Source organism: Nerophis ophidion, linkage group LG14 (genome assembly GCF_033978795.1).
Source record: "Nerophis ophidion isolate RoL-2023_Sa linkage group LG14, RoL_Noph_v1.0, whole genome shotgun sequence".
Taxonomy (NCBI): Eukaryota; Metazoa; Chordata; class Actinopteri; order Syngnathiformes; family Syngnathidae; genus Nerophis; species Nerophis ophidion.
The window spans coordinates 41,415,374-41,437,427 of NC_084624.1; the positions used below are offsets into that span (position 1 = coordinate 41,415,374).

Genomic DNA, 22,054 nt, shown 5'->3' on the forward strand with positions numbered 1-22,054 from the left:
TCTTAACCTGGGTTCGATGGAACCCTAGGGGTTCGGGTGGAGGTCAAAACACACCGGACTCATCGCGAAAATACACACTTCTCCTTATCGGCGTATTATGGATACGACAACAGTTGACTGATTTGCAGGTGTGTAATTTGTTGTGAGTTGGTTTTGTTGTTTGAACAAGGTGATGATCATGCATGGTTCATTTTGTGCACCAGTAAAAAAAAAACATGATAACACTTTAGTACAGGAAGTGTTGTGATCCGGCTTCCGGATCACACATCTCTAGCATGTTTGTCTTTTTTGTATTGTCCTACTATGTTTTGATCATGTTTTGGACTCTACCGATCCCGTTTGTTAGCGCACTTCCTTGTTTTGTATTGTCACCATGGCAACCTAAGTATGCCTCCTGCACGGACTCATTACGCACACCTGTTTTGAATTATTTGTGTTGTATTTAAGACCACCTGCTACCTTAGTTCCTCCTGGCTGTTTTGTTTGCTACTTGCAACACGCACGTTGGTTCTTATTTTTGTAATCACTATTGCTAAGTCTCGCCTTAGCTTTGCGTGCGCTCTGCACCTCTATTCCTGTACTCTGCTCTCGTTGCTAATTATTAGCATAGCTCTCCGTGCATTCGGCACGCCTTTTCTTTGCATTTTGTACCAGTATTATTTTTGTTTTTTGTATTAAATCTAATCTTACCTGCAACTCCTGCCTGTCCTGGTCCTCTTGCATCCCTGGGGTAGCAACACGCATCCATTATGCCTCGCCATCGTGTCAGAAAACAGCCAGCACAACGCCGCCTCGCAGTGGACCACCAAAAGTCTTCCCTTCGCCAAGCCGCGAAGACTTTTTCCCCGGACAGCAGCGCGCAGACAACAGCCCAGTACTCTTCCCTGAGGTTTGGAAGTTTTGTTTTTTCTCCATATTCCAACCACTCTTCCGACTGGGCTGTCAGGCCAGGGCATACCTCCGGCCCACCGGTCCATCACGGTGACGTCATTTCGTCAACGCCCCCTGGTGACTCAATACCACCCCCTGTCGATGATATTTTTTCTGAGGATTTTTATATTGTTGAGTCTTATTCTCAACCTGTTTCAAATATTGACTATGATTTTTTGGACTCTATAGACACAACTAAGTTCTATACAGATGTTATTTCTAGATGCAAACTAAGGCAACATGAGCTACCTACTTTTCTTCCTCCACCTGTGTTTCCCCCGGTCAAGCCACTAAGGCCACCTAGACCTCCTCCACCGACTTTTCGACTCGCTAGTCCACTACCTCCAGTGCGCCCTCCACCACCGGTGTTCAAGCCTAGTCCCAGTCCTGGTCCGACTTCTGGCCAACATTGTAGATCAACTCGTAGACTGAGTCGTAGTCCGAGTCCTAGCCCAAGTCCTTGCTCAAGTCATTCTCTTAATGGTAGTCCAAGTCCCGGTCCCAGTTACGTACCTTCGTGTAGTCTTGATCGTAGTCCGTGTCCTAATTCCCCTCGTGGTCTTAGTCCTCACAGTAACCCTAGTCCTTGCCCAAATTCTTGTCCGAGCCCCAGTGTCACTGTAAGTCCTAGTCTTTGTCCAAGTCCTTGCCCGAGCACCAGTATGATTGTAAGTCCCAGTCCTTGCCCTAGGTTGACCTCAAGTCCTAGTTCCTGCCCAAGCCCTGGTTCGACTGTAAGTCCTGGTCCTTGCCCAAGTCCTTATAAAAGCACTAGTTTGATTGTAAGTACTGGTCCTCACACAAGTCCTTGCCCAAGTCCTAGTGTTAGTCTAAATCCTCATAGTAGTCCTAGTCCTCCTCTCTGCCAGTCTCTTAGTGCTCCTCGGCTGACGCCGACTCCTGCTCCTCGGCTGAAGCCGACTCCTGCTCCTCGGCTGAAGCCGACTCCTGCTCCTCGGCTGAAGCCGACTCCTGCTCCTCGGCTGAAGCCGACTCCTGCTCCTCGGCTGAAGCCGACTCCTGCTCCTCGGCTGAAGCCGACTCCTGCTCCTCGGCTGAAGCCGACTCCTGCTCCTCGGCTGAAGCCGACTCCTGCTCCTCGGCTGAAGCCGACTCCTGCTCCTCGGCTGAAGCCGACTCCTGCTCCTCGGCTGAAGCCGACTCCTGCTCCTCGGCTGAAGCCGACTCCTGCTCCTCGGCTGAAGCCGACACCTGCTCCCAGTCTGGTTCTCACACCAGCTCCCAGTCTGGTTCTCACACCAGCTCCCAGTCTGGTTCTCACACCAGCTCCCAGTCTGGTTCTCACACCAGCTCCCAGTCTGGTTCTCACACCAGCTCCCAGTCTGGTTCTCACACCAGCTCCCAGTCTGGTTCTCACACCAGCTCCCAGTCTGGTTCTCACACCAGCTCCCAGTCTGGTTCTCACACCAGCTCCCAGTCTGGTTCTCACACCAGCACAAACTCCAAGGCTGGAGCCCACACCAGCGTCGACGACGGGGCTGGAGCCCACACCAGCGTCGACGACGGGGCTGGAGCCCACACCAGCGTCGACGACGGGGCTGGAGCCCACACCAGCGTCGACGACGGGGCTGGAGCCCACACCAGCGTCGACGACGGGGCTGGAGCCCACACCAGCGTCGACGACGGGGCTGGAGCCCACACCAGCGTCGACGACGGGGCTGGAGCCCACACCAGCGTCGACGACGGGGCTGGAGCCCACACCAGCGTCGACGACGGGGCTGGAGCCCACACCAGCGTCGACGACGGGGCTGGAGCCCACACCAGCGTCGACGACGGGGCTGGAGCCCACACCAGCGTCGACGACGGGGCTGGAGCCCACACCAGCGTCGACGACGACTCCTGCGGCTCCCAGGCCGCCTCCGACGACTCCTGCGGCTCCCAGGCCGCCTCCGACGACTCCTGCGGCTCCCAGGCCGCCTCCGACGACTCCTGCGGCTCCCAGGCCGCCTCCGACGACTCCTGCGGCTCCCAGGCCGCCTCCGACGACTCCTGCGGCTCCCAGGCCGCCTCCGACGACTCCTGCGGCTGCAGCACCCGCATCATCCTCGCCAGCTGCACTCGGGCCTGCTTTGGCTGCAGTCCCCGCACCCTCGTCTGCTGCTTCCAAGCCTGCTGGGATTTCGGTGCTGAGGCGTCGTCCACCACGTCGACCACGGGCGTGGCCTCTGCGAGGTCATCCTCCTCGCCAGATACTCCCTCCTCCATGTCGGCCACGGATGTGGCCGTGCCCGGGTCGTCCGCCTCGCCGGGCACCTCATCCTGCGAGGCGGCCACTAATGTGGCCTTTTCGAGGTCGCCCGCCAAAACTTTTTCGGCAGCAGCGTTCCACCCGCCGCCGCCACATGATGTGTCCTCGGTGGATTCGGGGACATGCGATCTGGCGACCCTCCACCGTGGACTCCTTCCGCCCTCCCTTCGTTTGTGAACTTTCTGGTTTTGGGAGGGGGTTCTCTTTATTGCAGTTTTTGGGGGCATCTGGGATCTGCCCCTTAAGGGGGGGGTAATGTTGTGATCCGGCTTCCGGATCACACATCTCTAGCATGTTTGTCTTTTTTGTATTGTCCTACTATGTTTTGATCATGTTTTGGACTCTACCGATCCCGTTTGTTAGCGCACTTCCTTGTTTTGTATTGTCACCATGGCAACCTAAGTATGCCTCCTGCACGGACTCATTACGCACACCTGTTTTGAATTATTTGTGTTGTATTTAAGACCACCTGCTACCTTAGTTCCTCCTGGCTGTTTTGTTTGCTACTTGCAACACGCACGTTGGTTCTTATTTTTGTAATCACTATTGCTAAGTCTCGCCTTAGCTTTGCGTGCGCTCTGCACCTCTATTCCTGTACTCTGCTCTCGTTGCTAATTATTAGCATAGCTCTCCGTGCATTCGGCACGCCTTTTCTTTGCATTTTGTACCAGTATTATTTTTGTTTTTTGTATTAAATCTAATCTTACCTGCAACTCCTGCCTGTCCTGGTCCTCTTGCATCCCTGGGGTAGCAACACGCATCCATTATGCCTCGCCATCGTGTCAGGAAGTATATTCACCATTAATTAGTTGCTTATTAACATGCAAATTAGTAACATATTGGCTCTTAACTAGTCATTATTAAGTACTTATTAATGCCTTATTTGGCATTATAACCCTAACCAAATAACTCTAAATTAGTTTTTTATTACTTAGAATATGTTCCCGTTGTGTCCAAATAACTCAAAATTAAGTCTTTCTTACTTAGAATAAGTTCCCCATACTGAAGTGTTACCAAAAACATATAACTTTGTCATTTAAGACCAACATAAGACTATTTTAGACTTACATACAACTACAGTAAAAATACAATATATACAGACCTGCACACGTCTAATACATAAGTCTCAAATCATTTCTAGACCAACACAAGACTCATAAACATACACAAGACAATTGTAAACCTACATGTATAGGCTTTCAAAGACTTTGGAAGACCTACACACGTCTATTTTAGACTTACACACAACTATAGTAAAAATACAAAGCATATGGACCTTCACAAGTCTAATACAGAAGTCACAGGTCTATTCTAGACCAACACAAGACTCATAAACATACACAATAAAATTGTAAACCTACATGTATAGGCTTTCAAAGACTTTGGAAGACGTACACACAACTATAGTAAAAATACAAAGCATATAGACCTTCACAAGTCTAATACAGAAGTCACAGGTCTATTCTAGACCAACACAAGAGTCATAAACATACACAAGACAATTGTAAACCTACATGTATAGGCTTTCAAAGACTTTGGAAGACCTACACACGTCTATTTTAGACTTACACACAACTATAGTAAAAATACAAAGCATATGGACCTTCACAAGTCTAATACAGAAGTCACAGGTCTATTCTAGACCAACACAAGACTCATAAACATACACAAGACAATTGTAAACCTACATGTATAGGCTTTCAAAGACTTTGGAAGACTTACACACAACTATAGTAAAAATACAAAGCATATGGACCTTCACAAGTCTAATACAGAAGTCACAGGTCTATTCTAGACCAACACAAGACTCATAAACATACACAAGACAATTGTAAACCTACATGTATAGGCTTTCAAAGACTTTGGAAGACGTACACACAACTATAGTAAAAATACAAAGCAAAAATACCTTCACAAGTCTAATACAGAAGTCACAGGTCTATTCTAGACCAACACAAGACTCATAAACATACACAAGACAATTGTAAACCTACATGTATAGGCTTTCAAAGACTTTGGAAGACCTACACACGTCTATTTTAGACTTACACACAACTATAGTAAAAATACAAAGCATATGGACCTTCACAAGTCTAATACAGAAGTCACAGGTCTATTCTAGACCAACACAAGACTCATAAACATACACAAGACAATTGTAGACCTACATGTATAGGCTTTCAAAGACTTTGGAAGACTTACACACAACTATAGTAAAAATACAAAGCATATAGACCTTCACAAGTCTAATACAGAAGTCTCAAGTCATTTCTAGACCAACACATGACTCATAAACATACACAAGACAATTGTAAACCTACATGTATAGGCTTTCAAAGACTTTGGAAGACCTACACACGTCTATTTTAGACTTACACACAACTATAGTAAAAATACAAAGCATATGGACCTTCACAAGTCTAATACAGAAGTCACAGGTCTATTCTAGACCAACACAAGACTCATAAACATACACAAGACAATTGTAAACCTACATGTATAGGCTTTCAAAGACTTTGGAAGACGTACACACAACTATAGTAAAAATACAAAGCAAAAATACCTTCACAAGTCTAATACAGAAGTCACAGGTCTATTCTAGACCAACACAAGACTCATAAACATACACAAGACAATTGTAAACCTACATGTATAGGCTTTCAAAGACTTTGGAAGACCTACACACGTCTATTTTAGACTTACACACAACTATAGTAAAAATACAAAGCATATGGACCTTCACAAGTCTAATACAGAAGTCACAGGTCTATTCTAGACCAACACAAGACTCATAAACATACACAAGACAATTGTAAACCTACATGTATAGGCTTTCAAAGACTTTGGAAGACGTACACACAACTATAGTAAAAATACAAAGCAAAAAGACCTTCACAAGTCTAATACAGAAGTCACAGGTCTATTCTAGACCAACACAAGACTCATAAACATACACAAGACAATTGTAAACCTACATGTATAGGCTTTCAAAGACTTTGGAAGACCTACACACGTCTATTTTAGACTTACACACAACTATAGTAAAAATACAAAGCATATGGACCTTCACAAGTCTAATACAGAAGTCACAGGTCTATTCTAGACCAACACAAGAGTCATAAACATACACAAGACAATTGTAAACCTACATGTATAGGCTTTCAAAGACTTTGGAAGACTTACACACAACTATAGTAAAAATACAAAGCATATAGACCTTCACAAGTCTAATACAGAAGTCACAGGTCTATTCTAGACCAACACAAGACTCATAAACATACACAAGACAATTGTAAACCTACATGTATAGGCTTTCAAAGACTTTGGAAGACGTACACACAACTATAGTAAAAATACAAAGCATATAGACCTTCACAAGTCTAATACAGAAGTCACAGGTCTATTCTAGACCAACACAAGACTCATAAACATACACAAGACAATTGTAAACCTACATGTATAGGCTTTCAAAGACTTTGGAAGACCTACACATGTCTATTTTAGACTTACACACAACTATAGTAAAAATACAAAGCATATATCAATCAATCAATCAATGTTTATTTATATAGCCCCAAATCACAAATGTCTCAAAGGACTGCACAAATCATTACGACTACAACATCCTCGGAAGAACCCACAAAAGGGCAAGGAAAACTCACACCCAGTGGGCAGGGAGAATTCACATCCAGTGGGACGCCAGTGACAATGCTGACTATGAGAAACCTTGGAGAGGACCTCAGATGTGGGCAACCCCCCCCCCCCCCCCCCCCCCCTCTAGGGGACCGAAAGCAATGGATGTCGAGCGGGTCTAACATGATGCTGTGAAAGTTCAATCCATAGTGGCTCCAACACAGCCGCGAGAGTTCAGTTCAAAGCGGATCCAAGACCGCAGCGAGAGTCCCGGCCACAGGAAACCATCCCAAGCGGAGGCGGATCAGCAGCGTAGAGATGTCCCCAATCGATACAGGCGAGGGGTCCATCCTGGGTCTCGACTCTGGACAGCCAGTACTTCATCCATGGTCATCGGACCGGAGCCCCTCCACAAGGGAGGGGGGGACATAGGAGAAAGAAAAGAAGCGGCAGATCAACTGGTCTAAAAAGGAGGTCTATTTAAAGGCTAGAGTATACAGATAAGTTTTAAGGTGAGACTTAAATGCTTCTACTGAGGTAGCATCTCAAACTGTTACCGGGAGGGCATTCCAGAGTACTGGAGCCCGAACGGAAAACGCTCTATAGCCCGCAGACTTTTTTTGGGCTCTAGGAATCACTAATAAGCCGGAGTCTTTTGAACGCAGATTTCTTGCCGGGACATATGGTACAATACAATCGGCAAGATAGGATGGAGCTAGACCGTGTAGTATTTTATACGTATGTAGTAAAACCTTAAAGTCACATCTTAAGTGCACAGGAAGCCAGTGCAGGTGAGCCAGTACAGGCGTAATATGATCAAACTTTCTTGTTCTTGTCAAAAGTCTAGCAGCCGCATTTTGTAGCAACTGTAATCTTTTAATGCTAGACATGGGGAGACCCGAAAATAATACATGACAGTAATTGAGACGAGGCGTAACAAACGCATGGATAATGATCTCGGCGTCTTTAGTGGACAAAATGGAGCGAATTTTAGCGATATTACGGAGATGAAAGAAGGCCGTTTTAGTAACGCTTTTAATGTGTGACTCAAAGGAGAGAGTTGGGTCGAAGATAATACCCAGATTTTTTACCGAGTCACCTTGTTTTATTATTTGGTTGTCAAATGTTAAAGTTGTATTATTAAATAGAGGTCGGTGTCTAGCAGGACCGATAATTAGCATTTCGTTTTTTTTGGCGTTAAGTTGCAAAAAGTTAGCGGACATCCATTGTTTAATTTCATTAAGACACGCTTCCAACTGACTACAATCCGGCGTGTTGGTCAGCTTTAGGGGCATGTAGAGTTGGCTGTCATCAGCATAACAGTGAAAGCTAATACCGTATTTGCGTATGATGTCACCTAGCGGCAGCATGTAGATGCTGAAGAGTACAGGGCCAAGGACCGAACCCTGGGGAACTCCACAGGTTACCTTAACATAGTCCGAAGTCACATTGTTATGGGAGACGCACTGCATCCTATCAGTAAGATAAGAGTTAAACCAAGACAGGGCTGAGTCTGACATACCAATTCGTGTATAGACCTTCACAAGTCTAATACAGAAGTCACAGGTCTATTCTAGACCAACACAAGAGTCATAAACATACACAAGACAATTGTAAACCTACATGTATAGGCTTTCAAAGACTTTGGAAGACTTACACACAACTATAGTAAAAATACAAAGCATATAGACCTTCACAAGTCTAATACAGAAGTCACAGGTCTATTCTAGACCAACACAAGAGTCATAAACATACACAAGACAATTGTAAACCTACATGTATAGGCTTTCAAAGACTTTGGAAGACTTACACACAACTATAGTAAAAATACAAAGCATATAGACCTTCACAAGTCTAATACAGAAGTCACAGGTCTATTGTAGACCAACACAAGACTCATAAATATACACAAGACTATTGTAAACCTACATGTATAAGCTTTCATGTATAAGCTATCATGAATTGATTAACGTGGACCCCGACTTAAACAAGTTGAAAAACTTATTCGGGTGTTACCATTTAGTGGTCAATTGTACGGAATATGTACTGTACTGTGCAATCTACTAATAAAAGTATCAATCAATCAATCAATCAATTCAAAGACTTTGGAAGACGTACACAAATCTATTTTAGTCGAACATAAGACTATTTCAGACTTACATACAACCATAGTAAAAATACAATGCACTTACAAACACACAAGACACAATTACACAAGTATATTCTAGACCAGGGGCGTCGCCAGACATATTTCACTGGGGCACGTGCCCCACTGTTGATCTGCAGTGCCCCAGTAAAAAATTCACCAATAAAAAAGAACGCTTCAGAGTTTTAAGTCCACATAACATAGACAACCGCGCACATACTACTTAGTATGGTAATTGATTGCTACTGTATTCACTCCACGAAACAATGAGCACATGGCTAATTAATATGGTAATTTATTCACGTGTGGATCGAGACCTCGGTTAAGAGAGAGAGAGAGATAGAGAGAGAGAGAGAGAGAGAGACGGGATGCGACTCACTGCGTGAGGTAGGTAACGTTAGCCAACAACAATTTGTTAATTACATTATTTTGATTTTGATTTGACTCAAACTGTAACTCCTAGATGGATTTAAGAAAGTTATTCGCCCGCAGCCTTGAAGAAGCACCGAGGAATGAGAGATGTAAGTGAAGTCCTAGCTAGCTAGGCAACATCATTGTCTTAAGTTGATGCTAAGTTAGCTAACATTATTCCTTGTATCAAGACAAACACTCATTTGCTGAATGTCGGGGGAATTTCCAATGAACATGAAACTTAATGTTGGTTATTGTCTGCTGCTTCTGCATCAATGATGATTTGGAGTAAGCATGTGTGAGTTGAGTGCTTCTCAAATGCTTTATCTTCAGGAAGAAAAACATTTTTCCCTATCATCAAGTCGTGAGCCAAATTTTTAAATCATTCAAGTTTATTTCACAGAAAAATAGCACAGTAGACTTGTCTTGTTAATCGGTGTGACTTTGACTAAAATAATCTTGTTTTGTCACCAGAAAAATGGCTACAGCTAAAGCATCTGGTTTTGTTTCCAGAAAAAATAGTAACATTTTTGTATTTGTTTTCAGAAAGATGGCTGAAAATATCGGGTTTTGTTGCCCCATTTAGATTTTTGAAAAATATATATTTCCATGTCTGTCCTGAGTCCTCCTCCAACTTGTTAGTCGGTTTGCCTTTTGCTAAAATACTCACTAATAGTCACTCGAAAAATGGCTAAAAATATCTGTTTTTTTTTGTTCCTTAACTTTTTTTTTTCCATGCACACATCTGACTGCGACTCACTGAAAATGACACAATCCACTTTTATGTTACGACCCAGCAGTTGGGAACCACTGGTCAACTGTATAACAGTTCCTGTAATATTTCCATGTCTGTCCAGAGCAGGGGTAGGGAACCTATGGTTCTAGAGCCAGATGTGGCTCTTTTGATGACTGCATCTGGCTCTCAATTACATCTGAGCTGACATTACTTAACACGATTAGTAATGAATAATTCCGCCGGTAATCGGTGTTAAAAATAACGTTTATCATATAAAACATTCTTATGCATTTTAATCCATCCATCCGTTTTCAACCGCACCTGTTCAATAAGTCACATCAATGGTAAGAAGTCCATCCATCTATTCTCTACCGCTTGTCCCTTTTGGGGTCACGGGGGTTGCTGGAGCCTATCTCAGCTGCATTTGGGCTGAAGGCGGCGTACACCCTGGACAAGTCGCTACCTCATCACAAGGCCAACACGGATAGACAGACGACATTCACACTCACATTCAAACACTAGGGCCCATTTAGTGTTGCCAAAGAAGTATTTTATTTATTATTGGTTAGCTTCAGAATAAAAATGATATAAAATATAAGACTTATACTCTAAAAATGTAGGTCTTACTTAGCTCTCACGGTAACACACTCTAAAAAATTTGGCTTTCATGGCTCTCTCAGCCAAAAAGGTTCCCGACCCCTGGTCCAGAGTGATTTACCACTTTGAAAAATGAAAACGAGTTGTTACAGTTTACTTCTCAGAAAATGATTCCCTGAACAGACACACAACAGTTGTTCATTTATTCTACTACTGTGGCTTTATTGTTTTGTGTATCTGAAATAGGATTAGCCACATTGCCATAAATGGAAATTAAATAATATAAAAGAACCCAGAGATATAGGGGTGCTTTATTTTTTGTTGTACTTTTGTAGATGTTAAATTTGATGTTAAATTTTTGCTTTTACCAGTAGCAGTTTAGAAGTCTGGAGTAAAAAAGTGCACAAGTAGGTCAAATGCATTAGTTAATTTCAGGTGGTTAATCAAAGATCCATACAACATAATCTGATATGATATCATAGTTTAAAGCACTATTTATGTATTTTTTAATGATAAATAAGTGCTAAAAATGTTTTTGCTTGCGCGCTTTGCACGCTCACATGAATTATTTGTGCCCCAGGTGTGCCCCAGTACGGTATTAGGTCTAGTGATGCCCCTGTTCTAGACCAAGACAAGATTATCGAGTACCTGCATTACACTTAAAAGCCTGCACAAGACAATGGCAGACTTATGAAAGTCTATTCCATACCAACACAAGCCACGGCGTGGCGCAATGGGAGAGTGGCTGTGCGCAACCCGAGGGTCCCTGGTTCAATCCCCACCTAGTACCAACCTCGTCACTGTGTCCTGAGCAAGACACTTCACCCTTGCTCCTGATGGGTGCTGGTTAGCGCCTTGCATGGCAGCTCTCTCCATCAGTGTGTGAATGTGTGTGTGAATGGGTGAATGTGGAAGTAGTGTCAAAGCACTTTGAGTACCTTGAAGGTAGAAAAGCGATATACAAGTACAACCCATTTATTTATTTAATTTGAAAAAAAAACAACTTTTTATTTTTCACTAAAGAAGGGTTTGGTGAATGCGCATTAGCAACTGGTGGGGGTCGGTAACTCCAACAAGGTTAAGAATCACTGCTCTACATACAACATAAACATATTGGTGAATGAACATGAGCACTTTTATCTTCATAAAGAGATGGATGAGCATGGTGGCTGTGATTCATCTTAAAGTGCGCCGAATGAAATGTGAGCAAGCAGACTTGGAAACGTCACATTCAAATATTTTTATTACATACAGATTTGAACAAAGCAAAAAAGAAAGTGGGCTCAGAAGACGACCAAGGCTGGTGAGTTGAACTTTGACCCCCGACACCAACATGTCCACACACACACACACACTGCCGCCCTCGATAGCCACAAAATCAACTTTATTTACACCATGATGGAAAAACGACAAATGTACAAAAAGAGAGTCGGGGCTCTTGTGTTTAAAACGTATAAAACTCCATTAGTGATGGTATTGATACACATTTTGCTGCTGTGAATGCTGGTGATCCATTGTGCTTTGATGGATGAGGAGCTGCTTTGTAGGGGTCCCTTAACTTTTTGAGTCGGGGGCCACATTGGGTAAAAAGAACTTGGCTGGGGGTTCCAGGTCTAGATTCTATGAGTCTATATATATATATATATATATATATATATATATATATATATATATATAGACACCTTCTCATTCAATCTGTTTTCTTTATTTTCATGACTATTTACATTGTAGATTGTCCCTGAAGGCATCACAACTATGAATGAACACGTGGAGTTATGTACTCAACAAAAAAAGGTGAAATAACTGAAAACATGTTTCATATTCTAGTTTCTTCAAAATAGCCACCCTTTGCTCTGATTACTGTTTTGCACACTCTTGGCATTCTCTCGATGAGCTTCGAGAGGTAGTCACCTGAAAGGGTTTTCACTTCACAACTGTCATAGTTTTGATGCCTTCAGTGACAATCTACTATGTAAATAGTCATGAAAATAAAGAAAACGCATTGAATGACACACACACACACACACACATTTTTGTCCTGTCCTCCTCTCCACAATTTCTCCCTCCGTCTTCTTTTTTCCGGTCCGGCTGCACAAATCCCTAAATATATTCAAACATTTCAGAAAGTCCCAAAAAAATAAGGTATCCCACACTTCTCTTGTGTAAGGTACATCTGAAAAGCAGAGACAAGGGGAAACAATATTTTGCCTGAGAGCATTTGTTCTGACGTATGCCGCTTTTTTTTTTTTTTTTTTCTCAACTCGGGATGTCCCGCGGGGCCAGATTGTTGATGCTGGCGGGCCGCAGCTGGGGAACCTCCGTACTATACCATAAATAAACTGACGATATGTGAGTTTAAACTGAAAATAATAAGCTGTGTGGCATCGCTCTGGTTACCATGGCAACACCCACATTACCTGTCTTAACACTCGGGACACGTGGGTGGACCAGCCTGCACACATCGGGTGTCAGCTTCGGCGTAATCGTTAAGGATGTTCCAAAACATTTAGCACAAACGGCTAACAGTTGAGCTTCTAAAACGCTGTCACATGTTTATCAGCTTCCTGTACGCATGAGCAACAATGGCTTCTGAATCCAATCACAGCTTGCACCGAAAATAAACGACAATTATTCCTTACTTCAGCTTTAAAAATGAACAATGGTTACTTCCCGTCTCTTGGCGTCTTCAGGGTGAGTGTAGCGTAACACAAAAGGTGCGTTCGGGTTCCTGGGCGTCTCCCGTGTTCCTCTCATCTTACGCCGGGAGCGTGTGCGACACTTTTTAAAGTTCCTCTGTGTGGGGGGAAAAAGCCGCAAAGAGAACTGAGGTGGGGGGGGATGCAGCATTAGGAAAGGCCTGAGTGAGCGGATACAGTCACGGCGGTTTGACGGGCGGCAGGCGGCGGCAGGTGTGAGGGCGCCCTTACTCCCCCTTGTGGCAGTAAATGTCCTTCAGGGCTTTCAACTCCTCGATCAACGTCTTGTTTTGGTTTTCCAGCACAGCCACGCGGTTTTCCAGACATTTCACGTACTCTTTCTTTTTCCTCCGGCACTCTCGCGCCGCCTCCCTGCGGAAGAAGAGAAGAGTTGGTCAGGAAGGCGCCAACGAGTGGCCCGGCGTGCACGCCGCAGCGTGCACTTGCCGAAAAGTTAAGGCGGTTGTCACGGAAACGCGGAGCTGATGAATTCGGACCTGTTTTTCATGAGCCGCACTTCCCTCTTGCGCGTGACCTCCTCGGTGTGATGCGACGACGGGCTCTGCGTGGCGCTCGGTGACGGCGCCATCACGATGCTGTGGCTCAAACCTGTGTTGGGCGAACGCAGCTGATAGGCGGGGATGTCTCCGGTGGCAGCTGCGGACAGGGAACACAACTTTTTTTTTACCTCCGCCAAGCACAAATCTTATGAACTGATGTTAGTTTGCATGCAGAATGAGGCAAAAACAAACCGTTTCCACGATACTTTTCGTAGCTTCATATTTAGACTTGGACAAACTTTAATGATCCACAAGGGAAATTGTTCCACACAGTAGCTCAGTTACAATGATGGAAAGTGTAAGGATGGAAAAGACGGATAGACTAAATATAGCAACATAAAATATAACATATACGTAATATTTACATAATGTACAGTGGGGGCAAAAAAGTATTTAGTCAGCCACCGATTGTGCAAGTTCTCCCACTTAAAATGATGACAGAGGTCTGTAATTTTCATCATAGGTACACTTCAACTGTGAGAGACAGAATGTGAAAAAAATCCAGGAATTCACATTGTAGGAATTTTAAAGAATTTATTTGTAAATTATGGTGGAAAGTAAGTATTTGGTCAACCATTCAGAGCTCTCACTGAGGGAAGGAGGTTTTGGCTCAAAATCTCACGATACATGGCCCCATTCATTCTTTCCTTAACACGGATCAATCGTCCTGTCCCCTTAGCAGAAAAACAGCCCCAAAGCATGATGTTTCCACCCCCATGCTTCACAGTAGGTATGGTGTTCTTGGGATGCAACTCAGTATTCTTCTTCTTCCAAACATGACGAGTTGAGTTTATACCAAAATGGATACATGGATAATACAGCAGAGGATTGGGAGAATACCATGTGGTCAGATGAAACCAAAATAGAAATTTTTGGTATAAACTCAACTCGTCGTCTTTGGAGGAAGAAGAATACTGAGTTGCATCCCAAGAACACCACACCTACTGTGAAGCATGGGGGTGGAAACATCATGCTTTGGGGCTGTTTTTCTGCTAAGGGGACAGGACGATTGATCCGTGTTAAGGAAAGAATGAATGGGGCCATGTATCGGGAGATTTTGAGCCAAAACCTCCTTCCATCAGTGAGAGCCTTGAATGGTTGACCAAATACTTACTTTCCACCATAATTTACAAATAAATTATTTAAAATTCCTACAATGTGAATTCCTGGATTTTTTTTCACATTCTGTCTCTCACAGTTGAAGTGTACCAATAATAATATTTGGGACTATACGGCGGGCTAGATTGAAAAGCTTAACGGGCCGCATGTGGCCCCCAGGCCTTAATTTGCCCAGGTCTGGTATAGGATCTGTACTGATATATTGTATTATGTGTATATCATACATACAATATATAACAATTACCATGTACAATATCAGAGTATATGTGACAGCTGCAGCAAGAAGTAGAGAATAAATCCAGCAGAAAATAGGAAATAGAAATTAAAAACAAAGAGAAGTAGCAAACATAAAATGTTAGCTACTTATGTTATGTTATGCTACTAATGTTAGAATATTTGTGTTTGTAAGCTAGGAAACTACTTCCCGTTTCATGGAGGAATGGTGTGGCGGCTTTTGTGTATCTGTTACATACACAGTAGACTCCTGCTATCTAAACGGGAAGATATGAACATCCAATCAGTTGGCACGCCAGTGAGAGCAGAAATTGTACAGTAAGTGTTTATTTTATTATGTTCAGTTTGTATTTCTTGTTTACAGTTACAGTTAACAACTAAGTTATGTCACTTTACTGTTTTATGTGTTGACTAAGCTGTGTTGAAGCAGCAAAAAAGGACATTATGTTAAAAAAAGAGTTTACTGAAGCTGTCTCTGATCATTTATATTATAATGTAATTGGTGTTCAGGGATGAATAGTCTCTCATATTGCTATTGTACTATATATTTTTTTAGCTATAGTTACATTAATCATTAGTAATGTAGCAGCTTAGTTTTGAATGACATGTTGATAAAAATATAATATTTACATAATAAAAAATCAACTACAGGCTTCCCAAATGCTGTAATAAATTAAGCATGATGAGTTGAACATGTGGCCCCACTTTTAACTCTTTTTGTCAAACACTTATTGCAAACGCTTACTTACAGTAAGTCATTAATTTGATTTTGTAAGTCATTATTTTGACTTAGTAAGTCATATCAATGACTTAGTATCTCAGGTAACTAGGACCGTTTTGTTTTTACTCTAAGGAAAAAATATCGAGATATACTGTATATTGTATATCGACATTCAGCAAATGGAGCGGAAAACAGAACCAAAAATTGTAGGTTTTATCATGCGACGAAGCCGGCCTACTTCACCGCAGTCTGTAGTCTATTGCCGTGGTGGCAGCGACGAGGTGGGTACGTGATGACGACAGGCCGAGTTACACCGATCCTTATACCCACCCACCCCCTTCCCCGGTCTGTCCGCCAGAGAGACCACCTTAACTAACAGATTTTCTGAGGGAAACACTGTAGCTCATATATTAAGTTAAAACATATATAAGGTTCTGGATCATCATTTGTCCCATTTACCATGAATTGATTAACGTGGACCCCGACTTAAACAAGTTGAAAAACTTATTGGGGTGTTACCATTTAGTGGTCAATTGTACGGAATATGTACTGAACTGTGCAATCTACTAATAAAAGTTTCAATCAATCAATCAAAAAAAAGTAGTCTTTGTCTCTCACAATTAGCAAAAGTGTTCTGGTTTCACATAAATATTGTGAATGATATGTAAAATTCCAAAAATAGTTCGGTTCCCCTTTAAAGTACATAAAATGAATGCAAATGTGCGGGGGACTATGTGGGCATCTACTGTATATACACAACAATTGAGTTTCGTTAACATACAGTCGATTAACAGTGCAATGTTTATGTCAGGCACATTATTTCGCTACACGCACAATTTACATTTTCTACGCAATCATTTCCTTTAGCTACACCTTTACCCAGATTCTCACCATGGAACATAACGTGTTGCATTACTCAGTTACGCCCCTTTTAGCGTAACCTCGCACGCTAATCCACGGACATTAAAAAAATGATACCGTATTGCAAAGACCTTTTCAGCCATAAAAACTAAGTTGTAGACATGACGGGTCGATAAATAAAAAAAATAAATAAATAAAATAAAATAAGTAATTGTGTTTTTTAAAACATAACATTTTGAATTATGTAAATGGATGAGTCAGCAGTTTGGTGGCCCATCGACTTTCTTGTCTTGCCTGCTTTCCCCTGCAATTCCTACACACACACCCACACCCACACTCACACACACCCATACATGCACACACACTTTCTAGTATTTGTTACCTTCTTGAGACCTGTGAAAAATTCCTACCTCTTTACGACCACCCTTTCTAGATATATAAAGATTTGTATTTACAACATTAGTAATATATACATACCATGCAAATATAAAAAAGGTAAGCTTTTAGTTCATTATTATTATTTTTGAATTTTTTGTTTGTAATTAGTTTTTAATCTTTATTATTTACATTATTACAATGTTTCTAAATACCCATTTATTCAATTATTTAATTGATTGTGGCCAAAGGGGGCGCAATTGAACTTTTTGCACACACTTGTTATTTCATAGGTTGAGGGGGAGCGCTTTTAAAACCGACAGACAGTCAATGTGAAAAATCCCTCCTTTTTGGGACCACCCTAATTTTGATAGATTTCACCACCAGGGGTGCAAATGAGATCTGTATTTTTTTGTATTTTGTAATGTACTTAAGGCCGATGACAACGGGTCACGGACCACCGATGGCCCCCGTGCTGCACTTTGGGCAACCCAGCTTTGGAAGCTAACTATTAATGGCCACTATAATCTTAGTACTGTAGTGTATTTGTTCATAATATGGTCACATATGGAACGCGGGTTGTCTTACGTCGACACCGGAAGTCGTAAAAATCAGCTGTTCACCTGGCGTTTTTTGGGGGGGGGGGGGGTGAATAGGGAAGTCCTTCTTTAGCTGCAGTCTTGTTTTATCATATATTGCTGCCTTTGACATGTCCATGTTTACTTTTGTATGCAGATTAAATCAACAAAAAATCTTGACTTTGGAGCAATGTTCATGTACTTTAGTATTTGGCTCTCTATTAGATGCAATGGTTTTCCGTATTGGGACCTGACTGGTTCACCGGTCCTCATTTGGAAGGTACTTTTTCTTGTTGATGTCTCAAGAGGGGTACAAATACAAGAACACACACACACACACACACACACACACACACGCACACACACACACATTCTTGTGTTTGTTATCTTCAGAAAAATGCCTACCTCTTCAGGGCCACCTTTTCTAGACATGTAAATATTTGAATTTGCATCCATCCATTTCCTACCACTAGTCCCTTTTGGGGTGGCGGGGGGTGTTGGAGCCTATCTCAGCTGCATTTGGGCGGAAGGCGGGGTACGCCCTGGACAAATCATCACCTCATTATCTGCATTTACAATATCAATAATATATACATACTATGCAAACATAAAAAAGTTTGTTGTGAAAAATGAGCTGGAATTTCACAAGAAGGTCACAATTTCACAAGTAAAACTTAGATTTTTGGTATTTTTATAATAAAAGTCGTTTTTTTCCCCCAATGCAAGTAAAGATTTTACAATAAAAACTTAACATTTGTGCAATATTATGATAAAAGTTGGAATTTTACTCAATAACAGTAACAATTTTACAAGAAAAGCTTAAAATGTTGGCAATTTCATGAAAAGCGTCGTAATTTTACTTGACAAAAGTCCCAATTTTATAAGAACATTTTAACATTTTGCAATATAACAATAATCGGAATTTTACTCAGAAAAATGACAAAAGTCGTAATTTTACACAAAAAATGTCACTATTTTTTAAGAACAACAAAAAAATAACAATATTGTGATAAGTCAGAATTTTATACGACAAATTTAACCATTTTGCTTTGAAAAGTAATAAACAGTTTTACGAGAAAATATTGCAATATTACATAAACAGAAAGAATATGAGAAATTGTTCTCAATTTTATAAGAAAAAAAGTTGACACATTTTTAAAAAAAGACTGATTTTAGTTCATTGTTTTTTTAGTGGAGGGGAGTATTTTTTGTTTGTAATTGTTTTCTAACCTTCCTTATTTACTTCAAGTAATTACAGTATGTCTTTTGATTGATTGATTGATACTTTTATTAGTAGATTGCACGGTTCACCTTATATTCCGTACAATTGACCACTAAATGATAACACCCTGTCTCTATATCCATATTTTTTTTTATTTTTTGTCAATTAATTTTGGCCAAAGGGGGCAAATTTAAATTTCTTACACAGTTGTTATTTCATATGTTGACAGTCAATTTTTTGGGGGGTGACCACCCCAAATTTGATAGATTTCATCACCATGGGATCGAGAGGAGCCAGATGAGGTGGTTCGGGCATCTGGTCAGGATGCCACCCGAACGCCTCCCGAGGGAGGTGTTTAGGGCACGTCCAACCGGTAGGAGGGCACGGGGAAGACCCAGGACACGTTGGGAAGACTATGTCTCCCGGCTGGCCAGGGAACGCCTCGGGATCCCCCGGGAAGAGCTAGACGAAGTGGCTGGGGAGAGGGAAGTCTGGGTTTCCCTACTTAGGCTGCTACCCCCGTGACCCGACCTCGGATACGCGGAAAAAGATGGATGGATAGGTGCAAATGAGACATTCTCTATCAGATGCAATGCTTTTCCTTATTGGAACCATGATTTATGTCCTAACTTGTTGAGCGCTCCTCATATCGAAGGTACTTTTCCTTGTTGATGTCTCAAGAAGGGTAGAAATACAAGAGCGCACGCAAGCACGCACACACACACACACACACACAGAGATAACAGAAGGCAGTGCTGACGTCAGCGTGTGCGTCTCACTCGCCACTCTGCATTCCCACCCGCCTGCCCGTGTTGTGTTCCAGGAAACCATGGTGACGTCAACGCTGCAAATCCCCCCCTCCCCCCTCCCTCCCCCATCCTGCCTGACAACAATGATTAAACCATTCAACTGTACACTTGATCACTTCACCACAACAACCCAGCTTTTTTTTTTTTTTTGTCACTATTCAACTACACAGCCAGCCTTGTCCTATAGTCGTCTATTAGTTAACAAACTAGTACTAATAGTGCTGAAGCAGCACACAAAATCGTCCAAACACTGAAGTTTGTAAAGTTGCTACCAGGCTGGTTAGCTCGCGCGCAAGAACCGGAAGAAGACGTAAAATCGTTTAAAAAAAAAAAATAGGATGAGGAAGTTGATAAAAGTTTACCTGACTCTGTCTCGTCCCCCGTGACGGCCATGTTAACCCTCCAGTGTTCCACTACAGTCCGTCCGCGGTGACTGGCTCGCCGGCTAAAAGTCCGAAGTGACGCCTCCTCGCTCCTCTTCTCCGTCTGGACCGTCAACTTCGCGGCGGGATTACAATTACCGGCATTGACGTCACCGTGACGTCACCGCCGACCGCTGAAGTCAACGAAGACGCGCTGGGTGAGAAGACACGCCCCCTCCTCCTCCTCCCTCCGCGCGGAGAGGGCCGAGGGGGAGGGTATTTTTGGACGCAATGACGCAACTGGACAGCCTTGGCAAACAACGGGCGTCTCTGATTGGCTGAGTCTAAAGAAGGAGGCGGAACTAATGACACACCATTAACCTTTAATTATTTATGTCGAGCAGAACTTTTAAACTATTTTCCACACTCCTGGTTTTTATTTCATCTATTAGTCGCTACATTCTGTGTTCAATTTTCATTCTTTTAAGAATTTACTTACGTTTTTGTGTGTTTGCGAACATTTGGCGGTATAAATAACTAAAACTATTTTTGGGGGTTGAATGTCGGTAAGCAGTAAAATCCTTGAATTTCTAAATAGCAGTTTGAAAAAAATGCAGTGGCATAGCTTCTTAATACAAAAGCTTAAAGGCCTACTGAAATTAGATTTTCTTATTTAAACGGGGATAGCAGGTCCATTCTATGTGTCATACTTGATCATTTTGCGATATTGCCATATTTTTGCTGAAAGGATTTAGTAGAGAACATCGACAATAAAATTCACAACTTTTGTTCGCTAATAAAAAAGCCTTGCCTTTACAGACAATGTGCTTGTGACGTCATGGGTTGTAGGGCTCCTCACATCCTCACATTGTTTATATTCATAGCCTCCAGCAACTAGAGCTATTTGGACCGAGAAAGCGACAATTTCCCCATTAATTTGAGCGAGGACGAAAGATTAGTGGATGAGGAAATTCAGAGTGAAGGACTCGAGAAAAAAAAAAAAGTAAAAAAAAAAGAAAAAGCCGATTGCAGTGGGAGCGATTTAGTCGTTAGACACATTTACTAGGATAATTCTGGAAAATCCCTTATCTGCCTATTGTGTTGCTAGTGTTTTAGTGAGATTAAATAGTACCTGAAAGTCAGAGGGGTGTGGCCACGGGTGTGTTGACAGCCAGAGTCTCTGAGGGAAGTCACGCAACTGAAGCAGGACGGAAGCGCCACTGATGTCTCCGGTAAGAGTTGACTTATTACCACAATTTTCTCACCAAAAACTTCCGGTTGACATGTAGTCGGGATCCATGTTCGCTTGACCGCTCTGATCCATAGTAAAACTTCACCTTCGGGAATTTTAAACAAGGAAACACCGGCAGTGTTTGTGTGGCTAAAGGCTAAAAGCTTCCCACCTCCATCTTTCTACTTTGACTTCTCCATTATTAATTGAACAAATTGCAAAAGATTCAGCAACACAGATGTCCAGGATACTGTTAATTATGAGATTAAAGCAGACTACTTGGATCGGGCTGGAAAATAATGTCCACTACAACCCGAGACGTCAAACGCACGCGTCATCATTCCACGACGTTTTCAACACGACACTTTGCGGGAAATTTAAAATTGCAATTTAGTAAACTAAAAAGGCCGTATTGGCATGTGTTGCAATGTTAATATTTCATCATTGATATATAAACTATCAGACTGCGTGGTCGGTAGTAGTGGGTTTCAGTAGGCCTTTAAAAGTCCTCATTTGGCTGATTTTGTCTTTCAATCCATATTGTAATATAAACTATTGCAAACA

The 22,054-nt window shown here is 42.3% G+C and overlaps 1 protein-coding gene across 2 annotated transcripts in view; it reads right to left on the reverse strand.

The window, feature by feature from the left end:
* Positions 1-11,947: 11,947 nt before the first annotated feature.
* Positions 11,948-22,054, reverse strand: part of crema (cAMP responsive element modulator a) — a 21,663-nt gene continuing 11,556 nt past the window's right edge. Inside the window, exons 1-3 of one of the 2 annotated variants that reach the window (XM_061920778.1) lie at positions 20,260-20,459; positions 13,916-14,075; positions 11,948-13,790 (exon numbers count right to left, since the gene is read on the reverse strand). In XM_061920778.1, coding sequence (XP_061776762.1) covers positions 13,646-13,790; positions 13,916-14,075; positions 20,260-20,290 — 336 coding nt within the window. In that variant the 5' untranslated portion in view covers positions 20,291-20,459 and the 3' untranslated portion in view covers positions 11,948-13,645. Of the gene's footprint in view, positions 13,791-13,915; positions 14,076-20,259; positions 20,460-22,054 lie in introns of those variants that run through there. The other variant, XM_061920777.1, reaches the window with a different exon arrangement.